General features: G+C 34.4%; 1 protein-coding gene across 3 annotated transcripts in view; it reads left to right on the top strand.

The window, feature by feature from the left end:
• Positions 1 to 27,093, top strand: part of NADK2 (NAD kinase 2, mitochondrial) — a 28,396-nt gene extending 1,303 nt beyond the window's left edge. The window contains exons 2-13 of one of the 3 annotated variants that reach the window (XR_004595508.3): positions 5,184 to 5,272; positions 7,184 to 7,272; positions 9,103 to 9,184; positions 13,871 to 13,954; positions 16,330 to 16,466; positions 16,789 to 16,867; positions 18,230 to 18,373; positions 20,245 to 20,300; positions 20,988 to 21,041; positions 22,074 to 22,197; positions 23,643 to 23,841; positions 25,694 to 25,826. Coding sequence is in view for 2 of the 3 variants with exons in the window: in XM_034442391.3 (XP_034298282.2) it covers positions 5,184 to 5,272; positions 7,184 to 7,272; positions 9,103 to 9,184; positions 13,871 to 13,954; positions 16,330 to 16,466; positions 16,789 to 16,867; positions 18,230 to 18,373; positions 20,245 to 20,300; positions 20,988 to 21,041; positions 22,074 to 22,197; positions 23,643 to 23,781 (1,077 nt within the window). In the remaining variant the exon portion in view is untranslated. Of the gene's footprint in view, positions 1 to 5,183; positions 5,273 to 7,183; positions 7,273 to 9,102; positions 9,185 to 13,870; positions 13,955 to 16,329; positions 16,467 to 16,788; positions 16,868 to 18,229; positions 18,374 to 20,244; positions 20,301 to 20,987; positions 21,042 to 22,073; positions 22,198 to 23,642 lie in introns of all 3 variants that reach the window. The other 2 variants (XM_034442392.3, XM_034442391.3) reach the window with 2 other exon arrangements.
• Positions 27,094 to 27,648: the final 555 nt, after the last annotated feature.

Here is a 27,648-nt window from a genome sequence, read left to right as displayed (position 1 = left end):
GAGTTTTTATCCAGGCTGCCTTGAGTTCCAGGGGGAAGAAAAGTGGGTTATTGGAGAGGAAGGAGTTGCAAACAAAGGATCCTTGTTTTAACATCCTAGAGCCGGTTTTGGTTATTGTGGAATAAAAAAATCCTTGGTCCAAGTCCATTGGTTGCATTTGAAGAAGTTTTACAAAAGTTACACCAAAACAAATCTCAATATTGGTATAAGATTTGTTCTCTTTGCAGTAGTACATCCAGATCTTGCTTTTCCTTAGGCCTTGATATACACAGGTATGATTAGATAGCATAGAGATGAAACAAATCTATTTCATATCATACTGCTTGGTGATTGAATATGGAGGCTGATCCAGTAGACCTTGGGCTACAAGAAAGAAAGTTGGGCTACATATGTTCTTCTCACATAACTTGCTTTCTTTAACCAGTTTACAGTTAAAGAAGTTACGTTTTAATCAATATATTGTAGCCAGTACTTAAATCAGATGACTTTACAATGTAATTAGTTAATTCAGGGAAGAGACAACTATAATTTATCTGTTCTCAGTTACACAGAGCAGCAACAGTTGACATAGAAAAACCAGCCCCTTTTTTATTGTAAGGTTTGGTTGCTAAACTCTTTTTATTGTCCAAGAAATATCAATTAGAAATAGCACCTACCCACTTCCAAGCAGCTCATTGGTCTTACTACAAACGGTACAGTACAGTCTTCTGATGTTTTGGAAGCCCAGGTTTCAGAATTCAGTTATGATGATTGATACAATAATTCTGAGATTGTAGCACAGAGGTCATTTAGGGAAGACTGTTGAAGCACATGAGTTTGGCTCATACTTCTATTCAGAGTTGTACAGTATGCTGTAACTATTTCAGCAATATTTAGAACATTTTCACAGGATCAAATTAAAGTTCTATCTAGTTGGTCATTATGTTCCTGTAAGCAGAATGTTATCTCAATAACATTTACTTGTTCCAGAACAACTGGCCTTTAGAAACATACCACTTTTGATATTGGAAATAGCTCTTATGACATACCAATTAGCATACTTGTTCTCCATTAAGTTCATGAATTCCATTCAGCCATTAATAAAGAAATTATATTCTTTCATAGTATTAGAATTATGCAAATGAAGAGCTAAAGATAAGCAGTTAAGCAGTAACATGGAACATTACATTCTTCAGATGTTCAATCTTTAATCATGTTTTCGGCTGGTTCAGTCTTCAATAATCTAGGCTTAAAGAGGCTTTAAGTGTGTTTGATTTCAATTTCTATCACTTCTAGGTAGTAGTCCAAACTGGAGAATCTTGGCTAGATACTTCAGTTATCTACTGTAGTTGTTAATTCTTCTTTCTTAAGCATGCTGAAATTACCTTTTTAAAAAATGCTTATGTGAAATGCAATGTTAGCCATTGTGATTAATTTTAATTAATTTTAAATACATGCATACTGTAAAGCAAGTAAGTAAATAAATATCAATGAAATAAAATGAGAGCCAATTTGGTGTAGAGGTTAAGCTTGAAAGCTGGCTGGGTGACCTTGGGCCAGTCACTCTCTCAGCCCACAATGACTGGCTCAGGTGACAATTCCTGGCTTGTTGGTCAATTCCTGAGCAACCAATGGATCATCATTCGGTTGATCCAGAAAAAGTAGATTCTGTACTTGTGGGTGGGTGGGTGGGTGGGTGGGGTTATGAATGACATAAAATTTGGTACTTTTAGATCTCCCAGATCTGTCCTGAGCATCCTGTAACGCTTTGAAGTGGACTGGATGAATGCAGACAGAAAATATACTGCACCAAAAGCATTTGTTTTGCTCCTGGGTAAACATTTTTTTTTTAGTTCTATTCCCATTCTATCCAGCTTACTTTTTCTTGGCAGCAGTTTTTTAGAGCCATGTGGATGTATTGTTTACAGTTGCTAGACTACTGTTTTCCCCCCCCTAAACTTCAAAACAGTTTCTCCAGAATAAGTGGTTTACTGTAGAGCAGTACTTTCACACAATCATCAGTGATTTGTTGGGGAATAGAGTAGAGCCAGATTTTGTCTATGGAACATAATGCTGTTAAGCTCTTACTTATCATTCAAGTCTTGTTCTGTTTTTCAGATGGCAGCAGTGGTGGCTCCTTAAAGTGGTGTCACTGCTGATTCTGATCTTATGTGCACAGGATGCTTTGATTGTGGAAGCAACGCTTCCTGATCACTTGTATTCATTCCATTAATTAGCAAAACATTTCAGTCTTTTCCCAAGGATTTAGAAATGTTGGTACTCATTTGAAACACTTTTGTCTATTCAGTAGTGATAAAATAGTTACTAAATAACTTCTTTAAACACTGTTATGGTTTTTGCTTCTTTCTATTGTATTTATTCTAAACAAAAATGACCCTGAATTTGAAAGAAAAGGGAGATTAGATAGAAAAATATTAGAAACACAGGCAGAAATTATTTGCAAAGCTCACACTTCCCCACTTTGTCAATCTGATTTACTTGTGTGTGTGTATCTGTATACACATACACAAACACACACACACACATTATTGATAACTAACTAAACTTAACTGCTAGTAAAATTAAACTAGATAACTTGTATTTTTTGGTTGGTCCAGTTTTGCTGAAATGTTCATTTCGTGTGTTTAAATTAAGAAATTGGAACTAAATAAAGTTGGTAATCTACCATAGATGAAGAATTGTTTCTGACAGTCATAGAAATAATTTCCCTCTCTTTCTTGCAGCTTTTTAGACACCCTCAATATCTCTTCAGGGTAATAGGGTAATAGTAAATTTTATTTTTTACCTAGAATAATTCATATTTAAGGGGGTTTTGTAACCCTTCCAGTTATCACTATCATTAAGAAAATAAATTGTAGACTAGAATATAAAGACTGAAACACCTATATAGTGTCTTTTTCAGAGTTTTTTATTCCTGGAATGTAGTTTTGGTAGGACATTCTTAACCCAATGAGATTGGCTTTGTTGACTTTTTCAGTCTCTCTGAAAAAGACTCCGATAGTGAGTATTTACAACATGTTCTGATAGCATTATCCAAAGGTCAGACATTTGGACACATTAGCTTTAGTTAAAGAAACATTTTCAGTGAACTAAGTTGGTTTCATTGTATGACTGGATTGAAACATTGTCTTTTGATACATGTAGTTAATAGGTGTTAATAGGATGGATATATCCCGGTAGATATATTGCTGTAATAAAAACTAATGCAAAGTAAACTTGGAAAGAAAGAAAAGAGTAAAGGTGAAAAAAGAAAAAAATGAAATAAAGAAAAAGAAAATAAACATATAAAGAAGTTAGTTCCACTCCTCATCACAAGTATAAACAAATTTGGTAGCTCTTCACCCCCTGTAAAATTGAACATATCTCTTCTTCCTATAACCATTCCTTATTTATAAGCAAATCCATAAATCATCAACTTTTCAATAGATTATTTTTTTTGAAGGATGTCACACATCAGGCTCTAGAATCATAACAGGTTAATACCTCATATTAAACTGTGTTGTTATTAAGTAGAGCAGAGTTGAGCATTTCAGTTAGCTCGGATAAGGAGTTGCAATGTGACTTATGTACATATGAGTTTATTGTGAAACTAAGATATAGCAGCAATTGTGCCATTCTAATTATGACCTGGTGTGAAGGTCTTTTACTTTAGACTTCTGATATGCATATTTTTAAAGGTTTCGAATGTCCTGATTTAAAAAAAAAAATAACATGGTCTTTCAGAATTCCTGGAGGTAAATAAAACACACAGCATTCACAATGTAATATGTGTGTTACATCCATTGAGAAGTGCTCTGAGCAGGGATTAATATAGAAATACTATATCTTTTTTGTTATTTCTGACCAACTGTAGTCTGGTATATTGAGTAATTTTGTAAAGAGTTGATGTTCTAATTCCTTTTTTGATGCATCATTGTATTAACTTGACTACTTAAATTAAAATTAAATGAAATGTAGCATTGTTTCTCTAGCTTTTTGCTCACTTTGTTGTGAATTTATAATATACACAAGTTGTATATTAAGAATATACTTAGTTTATCTCTACACATGCAGCATTGACTATGTTCGGACAATACTCTTTCAGTTTAGTCAGTCAAACACTTCTATGCTTCTTTAAAAATATGTTCAATCAGCTGAATAGTCTGACAATGAATACAGAGAATGCAGCCAAAATTTTGAGGGCTGTAGAGAATTGTAATGAAGGGGTTATTGAAAATGGTGCCTGTTAAAAATATTGCTGATTCTGTTTTCCCATTTGTTCTATATTTTCATTGATTTACTAGGTTTATTTTAAATTCTATTTTCTGTTTGGTAACCTAATTGAAATAACTCAAACGTGTGGTTACACGACAGCTTTGGAGCTGTTCCAATTTGTTGACAGCTATATTCATGAAATTGGATCAAATGTGATTTTGTGTATTAGTTACTAGGTAGTAGGAAGTTAGTATGCAAAAGTATTGCAACTATTCTCTTGTAATGATAAAACTATGTCTTGAGGGGTAGACTTAATCCACTACTCCTCTCTACAGGATGGGAAGTCTATAAGAATGATCTGTCCAGGAGATTAATAGACTGTTCTCAGAAAATTATTTCATACTAGTATTAAAAGCCTGGTCATTAGGAATATAGAGATGATCCAAGTAACTAACATGATTGTTCTAGGTTGTATTTTTCTATGTAAAACGTATTTACAGTAGCGTCATATTCACTGAAACTCAGGAAAAATGAAGTCAGAAAATAAAATTCAGACAGAGGAAAAAATATCATCTTGAACTGGGAAACTGTGGATGATAGCTTCCTAATAACTGGAATATGAAGCCCACTTGAAATCATGGCTTCATTTCCTATTTTGCTTTGAAGTTATTAACCATCGTTTCTTGGTTTGAGCAAGGTGGGAAACTTAGGGGGGTCAGATGTGAGGCAGTTATTTGTGATGGCATAGTGATCAGTTCATTAAGATAAAATTTGATTAACACGATTAATGTTTATATATAAAGTCTGTAGGCTTATAGCCTAAACTGGTAATGTGTTGCAAATTCTTACAGTTTTTTAATTTTAAAATATTTTTTACCAGTGTACTTCAATTAGTGGAAAATAATTTTCAAGTTTCTAATTCTTTGCATTCTACCTTTTTAAAATGCCTGTGTTATTTCAATTTGTTTTGCCAATTTTCTCTTTCACAGCTTGCATTAAAAGGATCTAATTATAGTGGTCTATTAGAGCGGCATCGGATTCATACCAAAAATGTGGAACATATTGTAAATAGTCTAAGGTAAGGGTATATATCAAGAATTTTGATTATAATTGAAATAATGTCAGTGAGCAGAGGCTCTGAACATTTATACATTATTCTTATAGTCCCTGTTTTAAAAATATTAGATAATGACTCTGATTCAGTAGTACAGGTAGTCCTCTACTTACAACTATAATTGAGCTGGAATTACAGTCATAAGTCATGCCAATTGTTAAGCAGGTCACTACATGGCCACTCCCAATTTTATAACTTTTTTTGCAGTAATTGTTAAGCAAATCCATTGTTCATAGTGGGTGTTTTTTTGCCAGAAACCAGAAGTAAACACCGATTTTCAGTAAAAAGCTCATATATTGTGGTCATATAAACGTGGGATATTGCAAACAGCCATAAATACAGGCTGGTTGCTGAGCACCCAAAATGTGATCACCTGTGATCACATCTAAAGCTATCGTGGGAGTTGGGGGGATTGCCTTCAAGTCAGTCTTGATTCCTGGTGGCTGCTTGCACAAGTTCCTATAGCTTTCTTGGCAAGTGGTTTGCCATGGCCTTTTTTCTAGGCCTTAGAGACTGGCCCAAAGTCATGTAGCTGGCTTTGCACACAAATTAGGACTCATGGTCTCTCAGTTTCTAGGCTGGAGCCTTAGCCACTACACCAAACTGGCTCCCTTAATCAGCAACACCTAATTTGAACTGCCAACATGACTGTGGGATACTGCAGCCATAAATGCAGGCTGGTTGTTGAGCACCCAAAATACAATCACATAGCTGCAGGGATGTGTGTGACCATTAGAACTTCAAATTCAGATTATAAGCAATGCTGGGGAGGTCAGTCGTAACTTCAAACAGTCGCTAAGCAACTTGTCATAAGTCAAGGAATACCTGTATATGAACATTATAAAGCAAATTGGATTTAGCATCAAAAGATACTTATTTTATTTATTTTATTAGTCCAATTTATATGCCGCCCTTCTCCGTAGACTCAGGGCGGCTTACAATGTATTATAGCAATAGCCTGCATACTTTTTTGTATATACCTGCTTATTAGGGCTTTCGGGGGCCCCTAAGCGGCGGTGTTCTGTACAAAGTTGGCTTATTGCCCCCACAATCCAGGTCCTCAACTTACCTACCTCAAAAGGATGGAAAGCTGAGTCAACCTTGAGCCTGTTGAGATTCGAACTTGCACTACTTGCAGGCAGCTGGCAGCTCAGTGCTAGCACTTAACAGCACTTTAGTCCGCTGTACCACCAAGGCTCTTTTACTTCTTTTACTTTTACTTCTGAGTGGATGGGAACACAAATGTATCAGATGCAATATCTTAAAGCCGAAATGTCTTTGCTGAGATCCTGAATGCTTTGGAACACTTCTGCAGATAAAATCTGAAGTCCTAATAGATAATTTTGCTCTTTGTTTCATGTTATGTATAGTAATATATCTGTTGTTATTGTTATTTTTTGGTCCCTTTGAGTCAGTGTTGGCTCCTGGTGTTTTCTTGGCAAGTTTTTTCAGCAGTGGGTTGCTATTGCCTCTTCCTAGTAATGAGAGCTAAGGCAGGGCTAGAATTCATGGTGTCCTGATTTCTAGCCTGGTGCCTTAACCAAACTGGTTTCTACATTTTTCTGATTCCAAGTGGGTTCACCTTAATAAAGCAGCAACAAAATTCTGATACTGTTGTTTAATCCTTGCAGACGCATGGATTACATGGATTTAACATGTGAGAGTTGAATGCAATAAGTGGATATTTTCACGCAACTGATAATTCAGCTTTGATCTGTTTCACAAGATTGTCAGTAGTTCATATGAATTTTGTCTGTGTATAGGCTTTACTTTTCACTTCCTTTTTTTCCTAAGAGGCATTGACTGACCTCACTTTTTGCGTTTCTTAACCATGAAAACCAAAACAATCACTTGCTTTTCAATATCTCTCTGTAGAAATGAGAAGATTGAAGTTCAGCTTGTGAAACGGAGAGACTATGACGAAGAGACTGTCCGGTGGGCAGATGCTGTTATAGCAGCAGGAGGTATTAACTTGTGAGTGGGGAAATGTATTTTGAGTTATTGAAAACTTGAATAAATACTTTTGCAGAAATATTAAAACCAAATTTGCCAATCTACAACTAAGTCTAAGCTAAAATATTGGTGGATTGCCAGGCACTGATGAGACAGCAAGATCCAGTCAAGTCCAATCCTTTATTTTCTTATAACTAATTGACAGAATATTGCCAAACTAAAACTATTACTTTCTTACCCACTGATATATCCTGAGAAATTCTAGTGTGTGATTACCCTGAACCTCTTGCTCTTCCCTGTGGGATACGTTTTCCCAAATTCACATGATCTCCCAGCCCTCCCAGCTTGCACCAGTCACTTACACACCCTCTTTGACATGTGCCTCCGATACACCCTTGTGCACACTTCTCAATGCATGCCACACCCTCATCCACCCTCCCGGACGTTGTCATGCCTTTCACATATATTCCCTGACTCATACTTTCCCTGACCTTGTTGCACCTCTTGCACACCTGGCTTGCATTGTGAATCTATTACAGCTTTGTGTACTCTTATGCACCCTCTCCAATCTAGCAGCAACCTGCGTGCCAGCCTGGGACTTGCAACTTCCCACTGATTTTTCCACTTACTTTGGTTGTGGGAAGTCCACAGGAAGTTGCTTTGTTCAGTTACTGGGGGATTCAGTTAATCATGGCAACTGGACTGCAGGGATTGCTGCTGCTAAGCAATGCAGCTGCGCTTTACAGCCAGATTGCCTAGCGATGGAAAATGGTTCCAGTTGCCAGGATGCTGGTTGTCACTTTTAAGATCCTGTGTGATTCAGAACCAGGTTATCTGAGCGTCCACTTTTATCTGCCCATGCGAACAAGTCAAATAGGGTCAACTTCCTTTTAAGTCCCATCTATACAAATATGCCACCTGATGAGGTTTTAAAAGTAGGCATTTTCAGTTACCTCTCCAATATTCCAAAAATCCTTCTCAACAGACATTTGGTTTAATCCTTATCTCCTGGGTTTCAGAAAAGATCCAGTTATTCCATTAAGTATAGGAAGAGAGGTTATGCTCTGATTGAATACTTGAATTTGCTAGATGATATATTTGTACTTTATTGTATAATTTAATGGTGTATTTGGATTGTTTTATGGGTGAATTTATTATTTAGCGAGAATACCTTAACCCAATGGCCACTGGTACAAAAAATTACTATATTAAAGAAAATCATAATGGATTATTGTTCTTACTATAATTTCTTAGTGTCTTTTATTGTTATACTGTGATTTCAACAACTGTATACCACTTAATACATCAAATAATAAATATGGCAAAAGGACTATTGTATCTTCCATATTGGAATAACCACAGGCTTGATGACTTTCCCTTATAATTATTGACTGGAGTTGCCTGTTCAAATGCACTTTTGCAAAATAATACCTCTGACTTCCAAATCTTGTAGGTAGTCAGAAAGATACTATGCTGTGGAACATTGCTGAGACCTGATATATGTATCTCTGATAGGACTATGAGATGCATATTTCTCCATCCAGGGGAATCTAACAATCATCCATCAGAATATTTTACCAAATGAAAATTAATTATCAGTTTAACTGAATATGAATCCTGAATCAAGAATTATCCTCTTCAGGAGAGCATGTACATACTGTATGCTCTTTCAGGTGACTACCTTCAAAGATGTGTTAGTAGGCCCCAGATGCATTGAGGCACATATCAATACATATCAGTCCCTTTTTTCCCCTTGAGATGTTTGTCCAATACTTCATTTTGGAATGTTAAAAAATTCTTATATAAACATGCTCTGATACCAAACCCTATATTTTTCCTAGGTGATGGAACAATGCTTTTGGCGGCCAGTAAGGTGCTGGATCAATTAAAACCAGTTATTGGAATAAATACAGATCCAGATAGGTGAGCCTAAGATTTGCTGGTATTTTATGATGAGGTTGAGTAGCCAAATAAGTAAATTATATTTACACATTATAACAATTTGAGCCCCATAGATACTTCTGAAATATTATCTTATATTCAACTTTCTCCCCACATTAGTTTTATCTTTTACCTGTCCTCAGAAACATAAATAGTCAAAGCTTAATTCAGTAGCAGTATTATACTAATCTGGAAAAAAACAGAATTGTTCTGCAAGTGTATAAAGTATTACTGTAGGTTCATAAATGTAACTTTTAAAATCTAAATGTCAAATATTTATTTATTTGTATCGCACCTTTATTATTTTTTACAAATAATTCAAGGTGGCAAACATAATCAGTACTCCTTCTTATTTCTATTTTCCTCACCACAACAACCCTGTAAGGCAAGTTGGACTAAGAGACAGTGATTGGCCCAAGGTCACCTAACTGGCTTTCATGGCTAAAGCAGGACTAGAACTCATGGTCCCCCGCTTTCTAGTTTGGTGCCTTAGCTACTAGACCACTAACCCTAACCTAACCTAACCCTGATGCCTTAATCATTAAACCAAACTGGGTCTATCTATATGCCTAAATAAATCAGATGTTCTAAATTGAGTTCTACAAGTTCTAGTATCAATATATTTTATTTACTTACTAGAGTTACATCCTGCTTTTCTCATTTTTTTCCACAATTAGTCTGTAAGGTAGGTTGAGATGAGAGATAGTAACAGGCCCCAAAATTGCTAATGAACTCCATGGTTAAGTATGAGCTAGAATATTGTTTTCCTGATCCAAATCCAACAGTAATACTACACTAGTATTCATCGGCATCAAAATAAATTTTCATCTGATAGCTAATATAATTCTCATTAGAAGTGCATTCATTGTCATTTTTAGCTCATGAATTATATATCCTGAGTCCATTATAATGTAAACCTTGCATTGTCATCTTTTGGGAGTCTTTTGATTAAAATCAACATCACCAGGAGCCTGGATAGCTCAACAGACAGAGCTCTGTAATTTAACATCAGCTGTCTGCAATTAAAGTAAGATCGAATCTTGCCAGGCTCAAGGTTGACTCAGCCTTCCATCCTTTCAAAGGTAGGTGAAATGAGGACCCAGATTGTGGGGGCAATAAGCTGACTTTGTATAAATATACAAAAGTATGAAGGCTATTGCTTAACGCACTGTAAGCCGCCCTGAGTCTTCAGAGAAGGGCGGCATATAAATCAAATTAAAAAAAAAAAAAAAAAAACTATTGCCTTTTAAAATTTTTCTTCTTCTAATGCTATAACTTTAGTAGTTTTTTCATTGTAATAGTTGAATTCTCACTGCAGATTTCAGGGATAATTGGAGTTAATGTATGCTTGTGAATCTTGCTTTTACCTAAGTCTTATTATTCTAAGAGTAAATGAGTGTTAAACTTGATTATAGCATTTGATTATCTTGAAGTAATGGTTCTTTCCACTTGGCTGTACACCTAATGCTAACCAATGTACTGCCATTCATTGATTATATATTAAAATGGCATTTCATTTTAAGCAAAATGAATTCTGTCTCTTGCATGTTGCTACATTAGACTATAAAGTCTTCACTTTTAAATATTTATCATGTACTACTTTCTCCTCCCTTTCTTTGTCTCTAAAGCTGTAATTTGTGGGATTGGGACGGTTGCCTTCAAATCAGTTTTGATTCCTTTCTTGACAAATGGTTTGCCATGATCTTCTTCCTAGGGCTGAGAGAGAGACTGACCCAACGTCACATAGCTGGCTTTGTGTGTAAAGCAGGGCTCATGGACTCCCAGTTTTTTGCCTGGAGCCTTAGCCACTGCACCAAACTGGCTCTCTTAATCAGCAACACCTAATCTGAAAATAGTAACATTAATCTATTTTAAAAACTTATGTATTTTTAATACCATGCAAAGCTGGTTATTAGTTGCTTACAATGTTCTGTCCAAAATGTGTCAAAATTTACTAGTATTGTTAGTATGAGGAGAGAAAGCTGCATATGGCATAGATATAATTAAGATGATAGTTTAGTCTCAGTTTCTCTATATTATTAAAAGTATTACATGAAAGCCTTGATAGATCAAAGCCATGATGGATAATGGAGATCAATATCTTTGGACCGGTATGGTGCTAACCATGGCTTATGCAGGAGAAGCAAATGACAGGAATCGTATTTTCTTTTTCTACTTGTAAAAAGTTCATTTAATTGACTTTGGCTGCAATAGAATAGAATAGAATAGAATAGAATAGAATAGAATAGAATAGAATAGAATAGAATAGAATAGAATAGAATAGAATAGAATAGAATAGAATAGAATAGAATAGAATAGAATAGAATTCTTTATTGGCCAAGTGTGATTGGACACACAAGGAATTTGTCAAGTGTATATGCTCTCAGTGTATATAAGGAGAATAAAATGCATTCATCAAGAATAAAAAGATACAACACTTAGTGATAGTCAAGGTTACTAATAAGCTATCAAATCGTACTAGGAAACAAATAAAAACAATATAATTGAAAGATATAAGCAACATGGTTATAATAATAAGTGGGAAGAGATAGATACTAGTAAGGAAGGAAGAATAATAGTAATACAGTCTTAGTAAATTATTTGACAGTGTTATGGGAATTAGTTGTTAAGCAGAGTGATGGCATTCGGGGGAAAACTGTCCTTGTGTCTAGTTGTTATGGTGTGCAATAAAAATGAACCTAAACATGTTTTACATATCTATGAAACTAAAAGAAAAGAGTGTGATGTAATAGATCTGAGTGATTTTGTGCAGTTGGCAGATACATACAGAGAAACATGATGTAAGTGGTCTGTGCATAACTTATATGTAAACATAAAGAAATCAGTTCACATGTAAAATTGTTAGTTGTTTTTATGAAGAAAAATTAAGAGGATTGGTGAAAGATGCTTGGGTGATGAGGTGCTTTGATTCACTTTGGTAGTGTCGAGTGAATCTTGGGGAAAAATGGACATGGAGGAAGAGGAAAAGAAGTAAAAGAAATGAGAGGGGAAGAACAACTACAGCAGGAGGAGAAAATCCTGTATGAATAAGTATTAGAAGATAAATTAATCTCCAAACAATGATTGAAAAGTGGATGTGAGGGAAGACGATGAAATAAAATGAAAAGAATTATGTCACGAGGTGCCACTGAAGTGCATGGAGAAGTATTAATAGGTAATATTGAAAAAAAGGGTGCTTGGTGGAATGGCGAGCCTCTGTAATGGGTAAGCTTATATAGCATATAAGCAAATATTTGCAGCAAAAATTAGGAAGAGATAAAGACTATAGGAAAATAGTTGTAAAAATATACTCAGAGCAAGTAGTATTAGATAGTAGTACTTATTCCACTGAAGATATAGATGTATTTCCCTAAATTGCTGATATTATAAAAATGTGACTTTTTGTAAGGAATGAATATTTGCCAAGTACAGTAGAACCTCTGGTCGCAAATGCTTCTGACCACGATCAAATCGGTCCAACCAAAAAATTCACAAAATTTTTGAATCTGGTCACAAATGCATACTCGGGTGACGATCAGATACGGCCGCAGCCGATTTCCCCTTCTGTGCCATTTTTTTTGTAAGTGCCAAACAACAGTGACTTCGTGTGGCTGCTGCATTAATTTTGCATTAATTTTGGTTAGGTTCGGGTCACGACCAAATTGGGTTGCAACCAAAGTTATGGAACGAATTATGGTTGTGACCAGAGGTTCTACTATACGCAAAACTGCTTCTGTATAAGAGCATGTTGCTACCGTCTTTGTTATATGGAACAGGGGGTTTAGTTCGTCTACAGCAGGGATGTTAAACTCAAGTCATCACCGCGGCGTCACATGACATCAGGAACTTCCCCCCCCCTTCACTAAACCAGGCATGGGCGTGGCCAGTGTGTGATGCATCCGGCCTATGGGCCGGGAGGTTGACAGCCCTGGTCTAGAGAAATATCAAAATAAGTTGAATGCAGTCATAATGGAATACTTAAGAAGTGGAGTAGAACAGGACAGGAAAGTGAGAAATAAGATGCTGACTCCAAAATACCATGTGACATTCAGTTGGTGCCTGAATTCAAACATGAATTACTTTGCACCCCCTGCATTCTATGTATTTCTTTCTTGTCACTCACTTTTGTATTCAGTGTGCATCTGTTCATTCTGAACCCTGCAGCATCTTTAGTACTGAGAGGTGGAACATTATGAAAAGAAATAGTGAATTAAATGATATTGCTGTATTTTGGTGTTTTGGTTTTTTTTTCTAGAAATGTCTCATGCCTTTAATTTCTGTCGCTTGCTATTTCCTATTACCATTCTGTGTTTGCTAACACTGCATACCTCAGCAGGTAATAGTGGGATGGGTGTGTTTGTTTGTTTTTGAGAGTTGTTGCTTTTGTTCACTGCTTAAATTTAAATACTTAAATTTAAGTAATGAACAAAAATTGTTATGAAATAAAAGATTTTGGTGTATTTGACATGTCTGTGAGAAATAGTTGATAAATTGCTCAGTCCCTCATATTTGCCAATTAAAATGCATCAGAATTCAGAGTAATATAATCCATTATTATATGACACATTCCTCTTTTAGAATGGGTGAGAGGGAATAAATCTTTGCTTGAAAAATATACTGAGTTTTCTAATATAATGTTTTATTTTTCCATTGTTATTTTATATACAGATCTGAGGGCCATTTGTGTTTACCTGTACGATATACGCACTCATTTCCAGATGCTTTGCAGAAACTTTATAGTGGTGAATTCAGGTAATATAAACTTAAATCTCTAGAGAATTTTGTCTTTAAAAATATTTTTAGATTTTAGACAAATATTGTCTAAGTGTCATTGACATGTATTGGGGATAAAACCTAATGATTATTTTTTCCCATCCTATATAAATGTAGAAGTATAGGACTCACTGAATGCAAAATAATGATTAATCTGCACTTATATACATATTTTGAAGTCAGTTTTAAATGAACTCAAATATTGTCAAGAAATGGGCAGGAACTATGATATGACGACTAATATAACTTCGGAGAAATCAGTGTAATCCAACACTATAATTAATTAATGATGAAACTCACTATTTTTTAAATAGAGAGTGGTAACAGTACCGGCATTAAAAAAGAAGGCCACTGAGAGATAAAAGGGTGCTAATCTGTCTGACGAAGCTATTACAGAGTTGCAGAAATACTGAATAAAATGGACAAAGATCTAATGGGGCACACATATCTCTTCTTACAACAGCCAGAAGAAGCTGAATGTACTCAGTGGATTCAACATGCCAAAAGTCTGTCAGAGCGGGAAAAATGGTGGGAGGAATGGGCTTGGCTTGAATCTTCAGTACGGACAATTCATGTAATTATGTTAAGACAGGTTTTAATTATGAATAAACTTGAAAATAATGGTGAATCCTTTCTTCCCTTCCCTATTTCACATGATAGCACCCATCATATTTTCCTACATGTGGTACAAATCATATAGGTTCTGAAATGGGGAATTGGTTAGAAAACACTTTTTTTTTCACCGAGTTCCTTATTTTGAAAAGTATGATGAGAGAAGGCTCTATAAATATTAGAAGAAAATAGAATAATCAGAGTAGCATTTTTTAAAAGATATGTATGTTTGTTAAGGCTGATCATATACTGTAGCTCAACCAGAAATTTAATTCTGTTAAGATAATAATAAATTCCCAATCATTGTGTGCAATAATTGTCAAATCTTTCAGTCATTCTTCAATAGCTGGTATACTATCATTCTCCTTAATATTTGTTAGCGAGGCTAACTAATATTTTTAAAAATAATTAAAGTAAATAATAATAATAATAATAATAATAATAATAATAATAATAATAATAATAATAATAATAATAATAATAATAAATCGTGTGTTGTCCTGATTGTAATTGGAGCAATACCCAAAGGGCTACTCCGCTATTTAGAAATTCTAAATTTGACTTGAACATTTTGACTCTACAAAAAACCACCTTACTCGGAACAGCTTACATCCTCCGACGATACCTTAACAGTTCCTAGGTCCTTGGTTAGGACTCGAGCTGCTGAGCTATTAACCAGTCTCAAAGGCTGTGAATCTCACTAAAGATTAAATAATAATAATAATAATAATAATAATAATAATAATAATAATAATAATAATAATAATAATAATAATAATAATAATAATTTTATTTCTATACCGCCCTTCTCCCGGAGGACTCAGGGCGGTGTACAGCCTATTAAAAGCACAAAGACAAACATCAAATAAAAATAATTAAAATTATTAAATAGTTTCGGCTCAAATTTAACCCCCCCCCCCAAATTTAAAACACCTAATTTAAAATCATTACATTGATAGCCCAGCCTTGCGGAACAGCAGGGTCTTGAGGGCACAGCAAAATACACGGAGGTCGGAGATCTTACGCATTTCCGGGGGCAGTTCATTCCACAGGGCAGGGGCTCCCACAGAGAAGGCCTTCCCCCTGGGTGTCGCCAGCCGACATAACTTGGCTGATGGCACCCTGAGGAGACCCTCTCTGTGGGAGCGGACTAGCCGGTGGGAGGCTATTGGTGGCAGAAGTCGGTCTCAAAGGTACCCGGGTCCTAAGGGAATGCATGGAATTGGTTATTTTATATTTTGGTAACATACCTACAGATTATCTTCTAAATATTGTATACATATGTAACAATGGATCTGGCAAAAATAATAAATTCAGCAAGTCATAATTTGAGTGTAATAGGAATATGATCATTAACTATATTTTTGAGAAGTGTTAAAGCAATAATTGCATTTTTCTTTTCCTTAAATAGGTGGTATAATATTTAGGTTGTTTGGTTTCACACTAAATCAACTTGTGCTATTCTGAAAATTCATCTCTTCCAACACCAGAAAACCAGAAAAAGAACATTTTGTCTTTGGGATACTTGAAGTTAAATTGCCCTAGAACTTTCAGAAATTATTTAATAATTTAGACTGTGATAAGAGTATGAATTTCATTCCCATCAACTAAATTTCTTTATGAGTTAAGTAATGTTAATAATTTTCTGAACGCTGTATGGGTCAGTTGTAGTGGTGATTCATGGAAAAAATTGTCATCCATTTCAGCTGCTTTACTTTTTGTGTTATCCTTCATCTTTAAAGATGGCAATGGAGGCAACGAATCCGGTTGTACCTTGAAGGAACTGGCATTAACCCAGTCCCTGTAGATTTACATGAACAGCAACTGAGTCAAGAACAGCATAGTAGGGCCCATGTTAATGGAAGATTTCAGGATCAAAGTGAGTACTGTTTTTCTCCAAAAATGCATTCAACTCTGATTGATGATTAATAGTACCCAATCTTAAAACGTCATCTTCAGCTCTAACTTTACCATCTCAAAAGAGTAGGAAAACATACTCAGAATAGAAATCAAATGCTTCTGTTAAGTGCAGAGCTCCTATGAATAGATGCAGCCAGATTTGTGTAAAATAAATGTTTTCATATCAAGTCTGAAAATAAGGATCATAATTTTAGTTCAGAGACATTTTCATGTTTGAGTGTGTTTTTAGAGACATCTGCTTGGCACTATATTTCACCCATGTAATTTGCCCGTGATTGCAGGATCTCAGATTTCTGAACCACACCTCTTGCCTGTAAGATCATTAAATGAAGTCTTTATTGGAGAGTCTCTCTCATCCAGGTATGCTAAACATCTACTTGCAAGCATTACTGTTTGGCATAGCCTGTAAACATAATACTTTTATTTATATTAAAACATTTCCAAACTACCTTGATTAATAATCTCTTCAATCAATCTTTATATTCTTTTGCTTTCTTACTGATTAATCTATGGAATTGCATTCATACTTGATTACTGAATCCAAATGATAATATTTTGCTTTTGAAGCCTGTGAGAAAGCAGTTAAGTGCTATATTTTTCAAGAAGTCTTACATGTTCATTTTATTATGAGTTGTTGAAAGAAAAACCATTAGCTGGTCTTTAATGCATCTTAATTTGCACCTTGCATGTTATGTGTTGGTATTGGAGTTTTGATTCCACTGACTGGGCTATATTAGCTATGTAAAAATTGCCTTTTCCGGCATTGTCTAACAGAACTTCATATTGAAATAAAAATAAGTTAGAGTAATCTTGTTTTAAGAATTTACAGAAACACTTTTTTTCTTACTGTAGTAGATTTTAGTGCTATACAAAACATTCAAAAGTTACACTTTTCAAACCACCAGTATTAGTGAAGCATACCTCAACTGAGTTCCAATTAACCATATGTTTTGGAAAGCTTGCATGGTTGCTTTGAAAGTACATAGGATTTGATGTAGGATTCCTAGAAGCGTATTGTATGCACATGGAGCAGCTACACAAGCATTAGTGTAGGATGTAAGAAAACGATGTTGTAAAAATGATTTAATTTTAACAGTGGAACAGAACTGTGAATGAAGTGCTTGGTAGAATAGTAGATCAGAAGATATGTCAGATCATGAATCGGGGAATTGGAACATATGTAATAGTAGGAAACATGAAACCATAAACTAAATAGTTGTAGTTGATAAAGCTGAGTATATTTAAGAAAATGGTTTTAACAAGTTCAATTTGTTCTGTAGATTCATTGTTCTGCTAGCAGTATGATCTGAAAGAGGACATGTTTTGTACAGATTGGAGGGACAAGGGGATTTCGCTCACTTGCGGCTTGAATTCAGAATTTCATTTTGAATTTTGATGACAGTAGGGACAATTATGTAGAAGGGAAACTAGTATGTGTTTCTGTTGTGTTCAATACTAGTAGATTTCCTGCTAATTGCAAACAAAATTACTAGAAAATTCTAAAAGGCTTTCAAAATGGCTTGCTCTTGTACTAACCACATGCTGGAGTTTTGAAAACTGATCTAAAAAACCCTATCCATCAAAAATACATCTTTATTCTTTAAAATCTGCTTTTTAAAACTGCTGCATACAAATTCAGTAGTAAAATTTTCAGCCATGTTTGAAATTAGCCCTTTTAGACTGGTACATGCCTGATGTCGGGCTGTGTTCTGTCTTATTCAGGGTGAACTATAAGTCCTGCAAACCCAGTTTTAAATTCTCCCTTCATAGGGCTTCTTATTATGAAATATCAGTTGATGATGGTCCATGGGAGAAACAAAAGAGCTCAGGTCTCAATATATGCACTGGAACTGGATCAAAAGCTTGGTAAGTTTGGTGTGCTTATGTCGTATCACTTATCTGTGGAACTCTTCCAAAAGGCATAATATATAGGACATTTATTTGATACAATATGCGATACTGCTGTTACAAGAAGTAAGTTGTAGAGGGTTTATATTTACTGAGTTATTTTAAGCCTTACCTATTTTATAGGTCACTCTGTTTATGTACTTGGGGGAAAAAATATTTGGGAACAAAGCTCTGTTGAACTTATTTTAATGTTTGGGATTTTTTTTCTGAGAAACATTCATTTAAGGTGATTTCCAACAAATGTACTAAAATATAAATCTGAAACAATGTAAATATTTCAGTCTTAACTCTTGTTAAATCACAAGAGTTAATTTGCTTATTTATGAGGTGGTTTACAGATTAAAATAGCAATAAAATATTTTTTTAGAAATTCAGTAATTATTATAATTATATGCCTTCAAATCAGCATTGACTCTTGGCAACTGCCTGGACAAGACCCTGCAGTTGTCTTGGCAAGTTTTCAGAAGAGGTTTTCTCTTAACTCCTTCCTAGTGCTGAGCCAGAGCGTGATTGGTCCAAGGTCATCCAGCTGCCTTTGTAACTAAGCCTCATATCTCCTAGTTCCTAGTCCAATGCCTTAATCCAGAGGTCTTCAAATTTGGCAGCTTTAAGACTTGTGGACTTCAACTCCCAGAATTCTCCAGCCAGCTGGCTGGAGAATTCTGGGAGTTGAAATCCACAAGTCTTAAAACTGCCAAGTTTGAAGACCTCTGCCTTAATCACTACACCAAATTGCCTCCTTTTATATATTTTAAAATAATTTATATCAGATTATAAGAAAATAGATAGATAATCAGCTCTACACCTGTCCCCAAACGCTTTCTGGGGGGGAAACTTCCCTCATTTTTACATGTTTCTGGAAGGCTATAAACTTGAACATCTTAAAATATAAATCGGTTGGCATAAAATATTTTTTACAAATCAGTAAAAATTAAAACCCTTATACATTTTTGAATATGAATATGTGGTATACTTAATTGTACATCCTTCATGTTACTGGCTCTGAATAAATAGAATTAAATGGTTAGCCTTTGGTATTGAAAATGCCTTTGCATTTGTCAGTAGGCTTACTTTGAGTTATAGGAGCCTTTGGAAAATTTCTAATTGTTTTTTTTTTTTAAGTTTGGGATGCATTGCAGCAGGCTTTTGTGGTACAGATACATCATAGAATATTTATTTAGAGAATAAAAAGAACTCCAACAATTAATGGTGTGAGAATTTTGGATTGTTATTTTAGCCTTTAAGTACATAATGATTTTTGATTATAAATTTTCATGTACTAAGAACATATTTTAATACTTGTAAAATACAAAATTACTATCCTTATGGAATATTATGATTGTAGAATTCAAGCGAATGTTCGTTTTCTAGAACACATTCTGTAAGCATTCAAAAATAGACATAATTTCTCTTTAACCTGCTGGGTTACTTTACTGAAATTCTACTATTCCCCCAATTTTTCTAGATAAAGAGTTAAGCATGCTTAATATTATCCCAAGAAATATTTATAATTTGCTGAAAACAAACTAAAAGTAAATTCCTTTTGGTTTGATAATTTCTAGGATTTCCCAGTGTTTAGGTAGCCTTTAAATCAAAAACTTTGTTGTATGGTTGAACGTTATGGGTTCTGGGAATTTCTGTTTTATTCAAGCTACTGTTAAACTTTATTAGCCAACATTTTTATTATTATTTTTTCTTCAGCTTCCAAGTCAAACATTTGTTTCTAGAATATTAATTAATTAAAATAATTAAAAAAAATTATAGAGACAGGGAGAAAGGCTTCCCAACTAGAGTTGATCTAGGAATTATTTTTTTAAATTCTTTTTTAGGTCTTTTAATATCAACAAAATAGCAAATCAGGCTGTGGAAGAAATTCTTAAGATTGGTGAGTTTCTAATGACATGCTCATCATTGAAAATGATGTAAAGAAATGTCTAGAGTATTGACTAATTTAATCTGAACTTGACATAGTCTAAAAGTACATTGTCTTTCTTCAAGACTAAATATCACTTATATATCGATAACACCATTTTGAAATGCTACCAAAATGATATAAAAGTTATATCCCTGTTAAAACTGTGCTTATATTGTAGGAGACTAATATCTGTAACAGAAAATAAGTTGAACACTTGTAAGACTTGAAAAGCTTTTAAAGAACTGTAGATGGCTTTAGAAAATAAAGTCTGTATTTTATTATATTTTTTATTAAACCAAACCAGATTATTTTGCTTAACAAATAATCTTGAATCAGAACAAAAGATGTATTTTGGGAAACTGCCCTTAAATTTATCAAGGGTGGGAAACCTATTGTTTCCCCATTTTCCTATTTATAACCATCATAAATATTTACTTTTGATTTAGATGAGATTATCCTATAAAAGTGGCAGTATATATTGTATGTATTTCCCTTATTGTTTGGTCAGGTGCTGGTCAGAAATGGAAGTGTCTTTTAGAATTCTGTTTCTTTTTTTTGTAAGAGTAACTGAGTATTGTTCTTTGTCACATGTTGTCTAGCAAATGCAAATGCAAAATATAATTTTCTATAACAAACAATTTTCTTTTGGTTTAATAGCTAAAAGTTATGAGAATTTAAAGCTTCCATTGAACAAGGAACTAATACAGAAAGGTGAGGCCTATTTTTAGCATATTTAAACGTTGTGGTTTACCAATTTGTTTTCTTCTTCCATTTTGCTCAGGATTTCAGAGTTACAGAAATAATCAACATTATTTCATGCATTTAACTTACAAGCATTAATATAATGCATTAATTTAGAGGGTTTTACATCTGTAAGTAAAAATGGGCAGTGCTAGGCTTCAAGATGGCAGCCAGCAGCCCAGATTCAAAACCCGAGTGCCATGTGATGGGATGAGCTTCTGTTCTTGCTCCAGCTTCTGCCAACCTTCGAAAGCATAGTACAACGGGAAGATAACAGCGCTCCATGACGTGATTGTCAGGGTTCCAAGCAATGTCACCACCATCACCAAAGTGATGTCACCAGGCAACCTGAGAGCACCTTGATTGGACCATGTGACTGTGATGCTGGCCACATGACCACAGAAATGGTTTTGGACAGCACTGTCTAAGTGGCCTTGAAACGGAGATGAGCACCACCCTCTATAGTCAGCAACGACTAGCAGACTAAAATTTACAGGGACTCCTCTTTACATTTGTAAATAGAAATCAAATAAATTGAATTTAGATCAAGCGCTTCTTCAAATATGTCATATTTCCACAATCTCTGATGGGACAGGCTAACATAACATTTAGTAATTTACAAAATAACAGATATAAACAAGTTAATTTCCACAAGATTTTAAGAATAATCTCCACAAGCTTTTCACAGCTTTTCTGTGTTACATAAAATCAGAAAGCTTAAGTTCGAAAGTACTCTCTGTCTTTTTTTCTTTTATTTTTTGTGTCAATCTGTCCAATGGTTGGATAGTAGAGGTAGAAATTAGGAGAGGGGAAAGTATTATAATATATAAATAAATTGACCCAGACAATACGCTGTTCATTAAGCACTTATGTATGTAATGTGAAAATATATAAATAAACTGTTTAAAAAAAATCAGAAAACTATATAAAAAAAGATGATTTGGCACTAACTCTTAGTGCGCTACTTAAAAGAACCTGATTGATTGTCTTCTGCTTTTTCAGTAACAAATGGATATAATGAATCACTGCTCTATAGTCCAGAGGAACCCAGGTTGTTTTTTAGTATACGAGAACCCATTTCAAACCGTGTTTTTTCAAGTAGTCGGCAACGAGGCTTTGCTTCAAAGTAAGTATTAATAGTAAGTGTTTATCTAACTATAATTTGAGCAGCAGCTATTTTAGATTCAGGTCTGGAAGGTAATTGCTTTCAGTTGATCTCTAGGTCATTGAATGCAATATAGGAATCTGAATTTTAATTTGGAAATCCAAAACTGATTCTTTATTAACTATTAAAATCAGTAAGACAGGATAGTAGTTCTGACCAATACCAAATATATATATATATATATTGAGTTTTACATTAGTGTAAATATAGCACCTGTTTGCAACTTTTAAAAATAAAGCAGATGCATCTTTTATTGGATCACGTGGAGCTGCAGGAGGTAGCTCCACAAACCATGGAAAAGATTTAGCTGCTTTAAAAAGCTTACAGACAAGTGCTATATTCGTTCTCTTGTGCCCATTGATGATCAGTTTTGGAATTGAATGCAAAGTGCATTCAGCAAATTGTTATCACTTTATAAGTATAAGAAATGAAAGAAATTTGCAGGCATTGTAGACCTTCACAAAGGGCACTTTTTATCAAAAAGCAAAATATAGTTGACTTAAATGAGAGCAAACAAGAAAAATGCATCAAAGGTTATTTCTTCCAGTGGAAACAAAACTAATAGCCGTTAAAGTTTTTTAAAAAGTATGTCCTTCAAAATGACAATGGGTTTTGTAAAAATAGTATTATAATCTTGGTCAATTAAGTGCGTCTTTTCAATTTACAGGAAAAAGTATGTTCTGAAGAAATTTTCTTTTATAATTGAGTACGGTTCTCGTTTCTCTTGGGGCTTGCTTGTTTTTGTAATACTACAGAATTTTGAAATCCTCCCTCAAGAATGTCTCTCAACCTGAATCTTTTCTTAGGCATTCCTAACTGTAACAAAACCAGAAGTTCAGTAGAAGACTTTCCATTACAGGTAGTCCTTGACTTATGACCACAATTGAGCCTAAAATTTCTCTTGCTAAGCGAGACATTTTTAAAGTGACTTTTGCCCCATTTTACGACCTTTCTTGCTCAAGTTGTTAAGTGAATCACTGCAGTTGTTAAATTAGTAACAGGGTTAAGTGAATCTGGCTTCCTCATTGATTTTTCTTGTCAAAAGCTTGCAGAAGGAGATTACATAACCCTGAGATACTGCAGCCATTACAAATACAAGTCAGTTGTCAAGCCTCTGAATTTTGATCATGTGACCATGGGGATGTCGCAACCATTATAAGTATGAAAAATGGTCATAAATCACTTTTTTCATTGATGTTATAACTTCAAATGGTTATTAAATTAAGTGTTATAAGTTGAGGGCTCTCTGTAGTTTAGCAACATCATTCCATCCCCCAGATTAAATGACCACATTATTCCATTTTAACGTCTTATCAAGTATGTGTTGCTTCTAATCTGTATTCTATGCATTTGAAATTATTCACTTGATTATTTGTCAGAAATATTTTTCTTTAATGTATTTTCAGAGTTTGCATTCGCTCTCGTTGTTGGGATGCCTGTATGGTAGTAGATGGAGGAACTTCATTTGAATTTAATGATGGAGCAATAGCATCAATATTAATCAATACAGAAGATGCCCTGCGTACTGTTTTGTTAGAAGACTGAAGATGCCATTGAGAGTATTCAAAATTCTTCACAAAGAAATGAGATGGCATCAATTCAAATGTGAAATAGCTCTTTACAGATATTTGGGAAACAAAGATTGAAATGACTTCTTTTTTTGCTTCTGAATGAGAAACTCCTGGAAAAATCAGTGTTTTGCCATTTATTGCATCTTGTAATATGAAATATAATTGGTTTGTATCTCAGACCAACAAAATTATTGGCCCTTAAAAGCTTGATTCCACAGAATGCTTTTTAAATGAAGGTGGAGTCAAATACAATTGGTATTAATATTAAATTGTAAACTTCAATGGAGGTAGTATACTACTGATTCAGCAAAATACCTTGGAACTCTTTCAGTTTTTAAAGCAAATAATATAAAAGTTAATATAAAAATGTTTGATCATACTTCAGTGTGATATCCAAGAATTTTTAATCATACTTTTGTATTCAGAAAGAACTTTAATTTTTTTAATCCTGCATGTTTGAAGTAGGATTCGTTACTGTTCTTCTATTACAGTCTAATATTCATACTTCTATCCACAAACCATGTTTCTATTTACCATTGCCTTTCTTGTATCGTACCAAACTGGTTATTGAATTCCCAGTATTCCCCCATCCTATACGAGCACCAAGCATGTAAACTTAAATATAATTAACTGGCCTGCTTGTGCTTTGGATAGGCCTACCACAAGCAGAAATAATGATGCAGCTGAGGGTTGGCTAGCTTAATTGTTTGTTCTACTCCCAAGGACAGGTGCTCCACTAAGTAGGTCCTAAGATAGCAAAATACACAATATCATTCCTTAAAAAGTTAACTGTGTATTTGTGTTAGGAGTATAATAATCTTTACCTATCAAGTGCAGAAATATTCATGCATTTTGAAAACTACTTTGCAGTCTCTAAAGCATATGTATGAACAGTTCCAAGATAATGGGAACATTTTGTTCACAATAGTGTATGAAACCCAATATTATACAAACAAGTCCAACAGTGTTTTTCCACTCAGGGATAGAATCTTCTCCTTTGCATTCCTCCCAAATCATTTCTAGAAGTTTCCCCTAGTCCCCAAGAACTTTGTGCCTGGGAGGTGCAGAATGGAGAGATTTATTTGACCCTTTCCTAGTTCTATCCATAGAAACTGTTTTTCATACAGAATTGAACTCCCCTCTTCACATTTTACTTGACAAGTTACAGAAGTGTGTGACCACTGCCAGCCTCTTTTCCTTTGTTTATTTCAGGTAGCTGTTGTATGCAAAAGTCTTTACAAAGATAGTATTCAGCTGTATATTAGTTTACATTACTTATACCAGGATACTTTGCAGATTGGCTGCCACTAAAAAGAATCATTCTTGCTGGTTTTAATGACATTTTGAAAATGTTACAGGATGCATTAGCTGCTTATATTTGAAATAATGATAATTAACTGCAATGTGAGAGAAATAAATGATGAATCCCTTTTCTAATTACAAAGTATTGTAAATTACATCTCCAGGGTTTAACATGAAGAGTTAAGAAAATTGAAAATCAGTTTTACAAAGGTTGTGTTGAATTTGCAATATCAAAGATCATAAACCCTTTAAAAGACAAAAGTAACAGTGGGGGGGACGGGACACTGAAATATATATGTCAGGCTTTTATGATGGAAAGCTTCTAAATCTTTCAGTGAAAATGTGAGATTATCTGTTTACATGACTGTGACTTTAGCTATTGGGAAGCTGAAATGGACTATTTCAAGTAAATATCTTTAAAACACGAGCGAAATAAAACCAAGATGGATATGCTCTGTAATTGAAATTAAGGAAGATGTAAAATGGGTTCAATGTACTCAGTGTTTGTTTTGTGATCTTCAAGTTCTAAAGTTGGCATTGTTAATTTGGGAGTAATTTAACATGAATATGTTTTTCTTCCCCAGCATGCTGAACTATCTGTGTCTAACTCTTGGTTGTCTCTGGTGGGTTTCCACAGCAGAAGTATATGGAATGTTGAGGCCATACCAACATCTGCCTTGGATTGTGACTGTTCACAAAATGCTGCCTTGACAACCTTAACCAGTCATTTACAAGAAGGCAAACTGACCCAAGTTTCTTGTGGAGGTGTATAGACATTTCTAAGGAAACACTTGGCTGCAATTACACACTTTCCAGATTGCTTATGTGACTCTGTGCTGCTAAGAGTATGTAAAGATGATAGTCAAGGTTGACTCTTTGCTTTGCAACTTTTCTTGGTGTCTCTTTTATTAAAAACAAAAAATTAAACCAGCCGGAATTGAGTGCTAAGGGAGAGGCCCACGGCAGAATCTTGATAGAACTTAATAAATATCTAAATGGTACTGTGTTCTCATCGCAAGTGGATCATGTTGAAAATTTATGTCCCATTTTCTTAAATTATGCCAGTGATGAAAGGTTAAGAATAGTACTGTTGTCCATTAGATAAAAAGACAATAAAAGATGCAAGGAGCTGTCCTTTGAAATGATGTGATCTAAAATTTGGGTTTTACTTGCTATTTTGTATAGCAGTGTTCTTAGATGCCTTTTTAAAGAAAAAGCAGGATATCATAGTGGGCTTTTGGAGTCCTGCCAAAAATTAAAAAATCGTGTTCTTTGGGAATAAGCAAACATCCTTCCTTATCATCTGGCTCATGCCATCTGGGCCAGGAGCTGACATTTTGGGGAATACAAAATCTACACTAAATGTCAAACCTGTCTGATATCACATCAGTGTCTATACCACAAGGGTGCTCTCGGGTTCATTTTATCTGTCCCCCTACTGGCCAGTCAAGCAGCAGTGGAAAGGGCTTGTGAACTGTAGGCAATTAGCATTTAGACTCTAGTAGATTTTGAAAGGGTCAACTTTTATTTTCAGTCACATTTTGAGAGGATAAAAAATGTTTCTGTGTTTGCACAGTATGCCTTACCAAGGAAAGGTGCTTGTGGGCTACAGAAAACTCTCTCGTAATCTTCAACTTGCTGACATTTTGGATCTTCCTAATGATGCAATTAAACATGCTAAATGCATTTTTTTTTAAATGAGCATCAAAGAAACAATTGAGAGACAAACTATAGATTTTCTGGCCATGATAATTAACAGTAATGAAAATAGGGTGGAAACAAGACAGTCTTTAAAAAGATTTATCTTAAGAACATGCCTTTAAGCCAAAATTTCTTTTAAAAAGCAAACATTGCTGTGTCAAAAATAGTTGAATGTGCACAAATTAAACTCAATACAACTATGCCTTTTTTCAAAATTGTTTTATTTAAAATAATGTATGCTGTGGTTAGTAAATTAATAAATGAACTTTTCTTGCTTTTTTAACTGCTTTGTATGTCACTAACATTTACCATAACAGGAAATACATTTTAGAATGTTAAATCTTTGCACTTAGAATATTACATAATCCGTGCACATCTTTATAAAATCTTGTAGATAATAGGACTTAATTTTCTTCTTAAATATTGTACTGTTAGGGCCACAAGAGAATTAGGAAAAAGGATATGTCATAGTAATTTCTCATAGTGCATTTAGAACTAATGCAACTATATTTGCCCTTTGAGTCTTTCATGTAGCAAAATTAATATCCTATTTCATGAAAAAAATCAGGTTGCAATTATGTTTTACTCCTTGGATTTCCCTTATTGGTTTTCTCTTTTAAGGGCAATTTAGTTATATTTTAACTAGACACTTTTATTTTGCTACTATTTTCTCAGCAGAAAAAAAAATCAGGTGTGCAGGGAAACATGCAGACTTTGAAAAACACATTTTTATGATTTGGTTATAAGTTATTTTTAATGTTTTGACAAGATGGTCAATAACAGCAGGATTCGGATGTGTTTATTTGTATTATGCCTTTACTTTTTAATTTGCATTCCT

The sequence above is a fragment of the Pantherophis guttatus genome, chromosome 2 (assembly GCF_059756535.1).
Source record: "Pantherophis guttatus breed Tessera chromosome 2, ASM5975653v1, whole genome shotgun sequence".
Taxonomy (NCBI): Eukaryota; Metazoa; Chordata; class Lepidosauria; order Squamata; family Colubridae; genus Pantherophis; species Pantherophis guttatus.
Note: the sequence above shows the minus strand (reverse complement) of the source record. Positions and strands in the feature narration are given on the sequence as shown.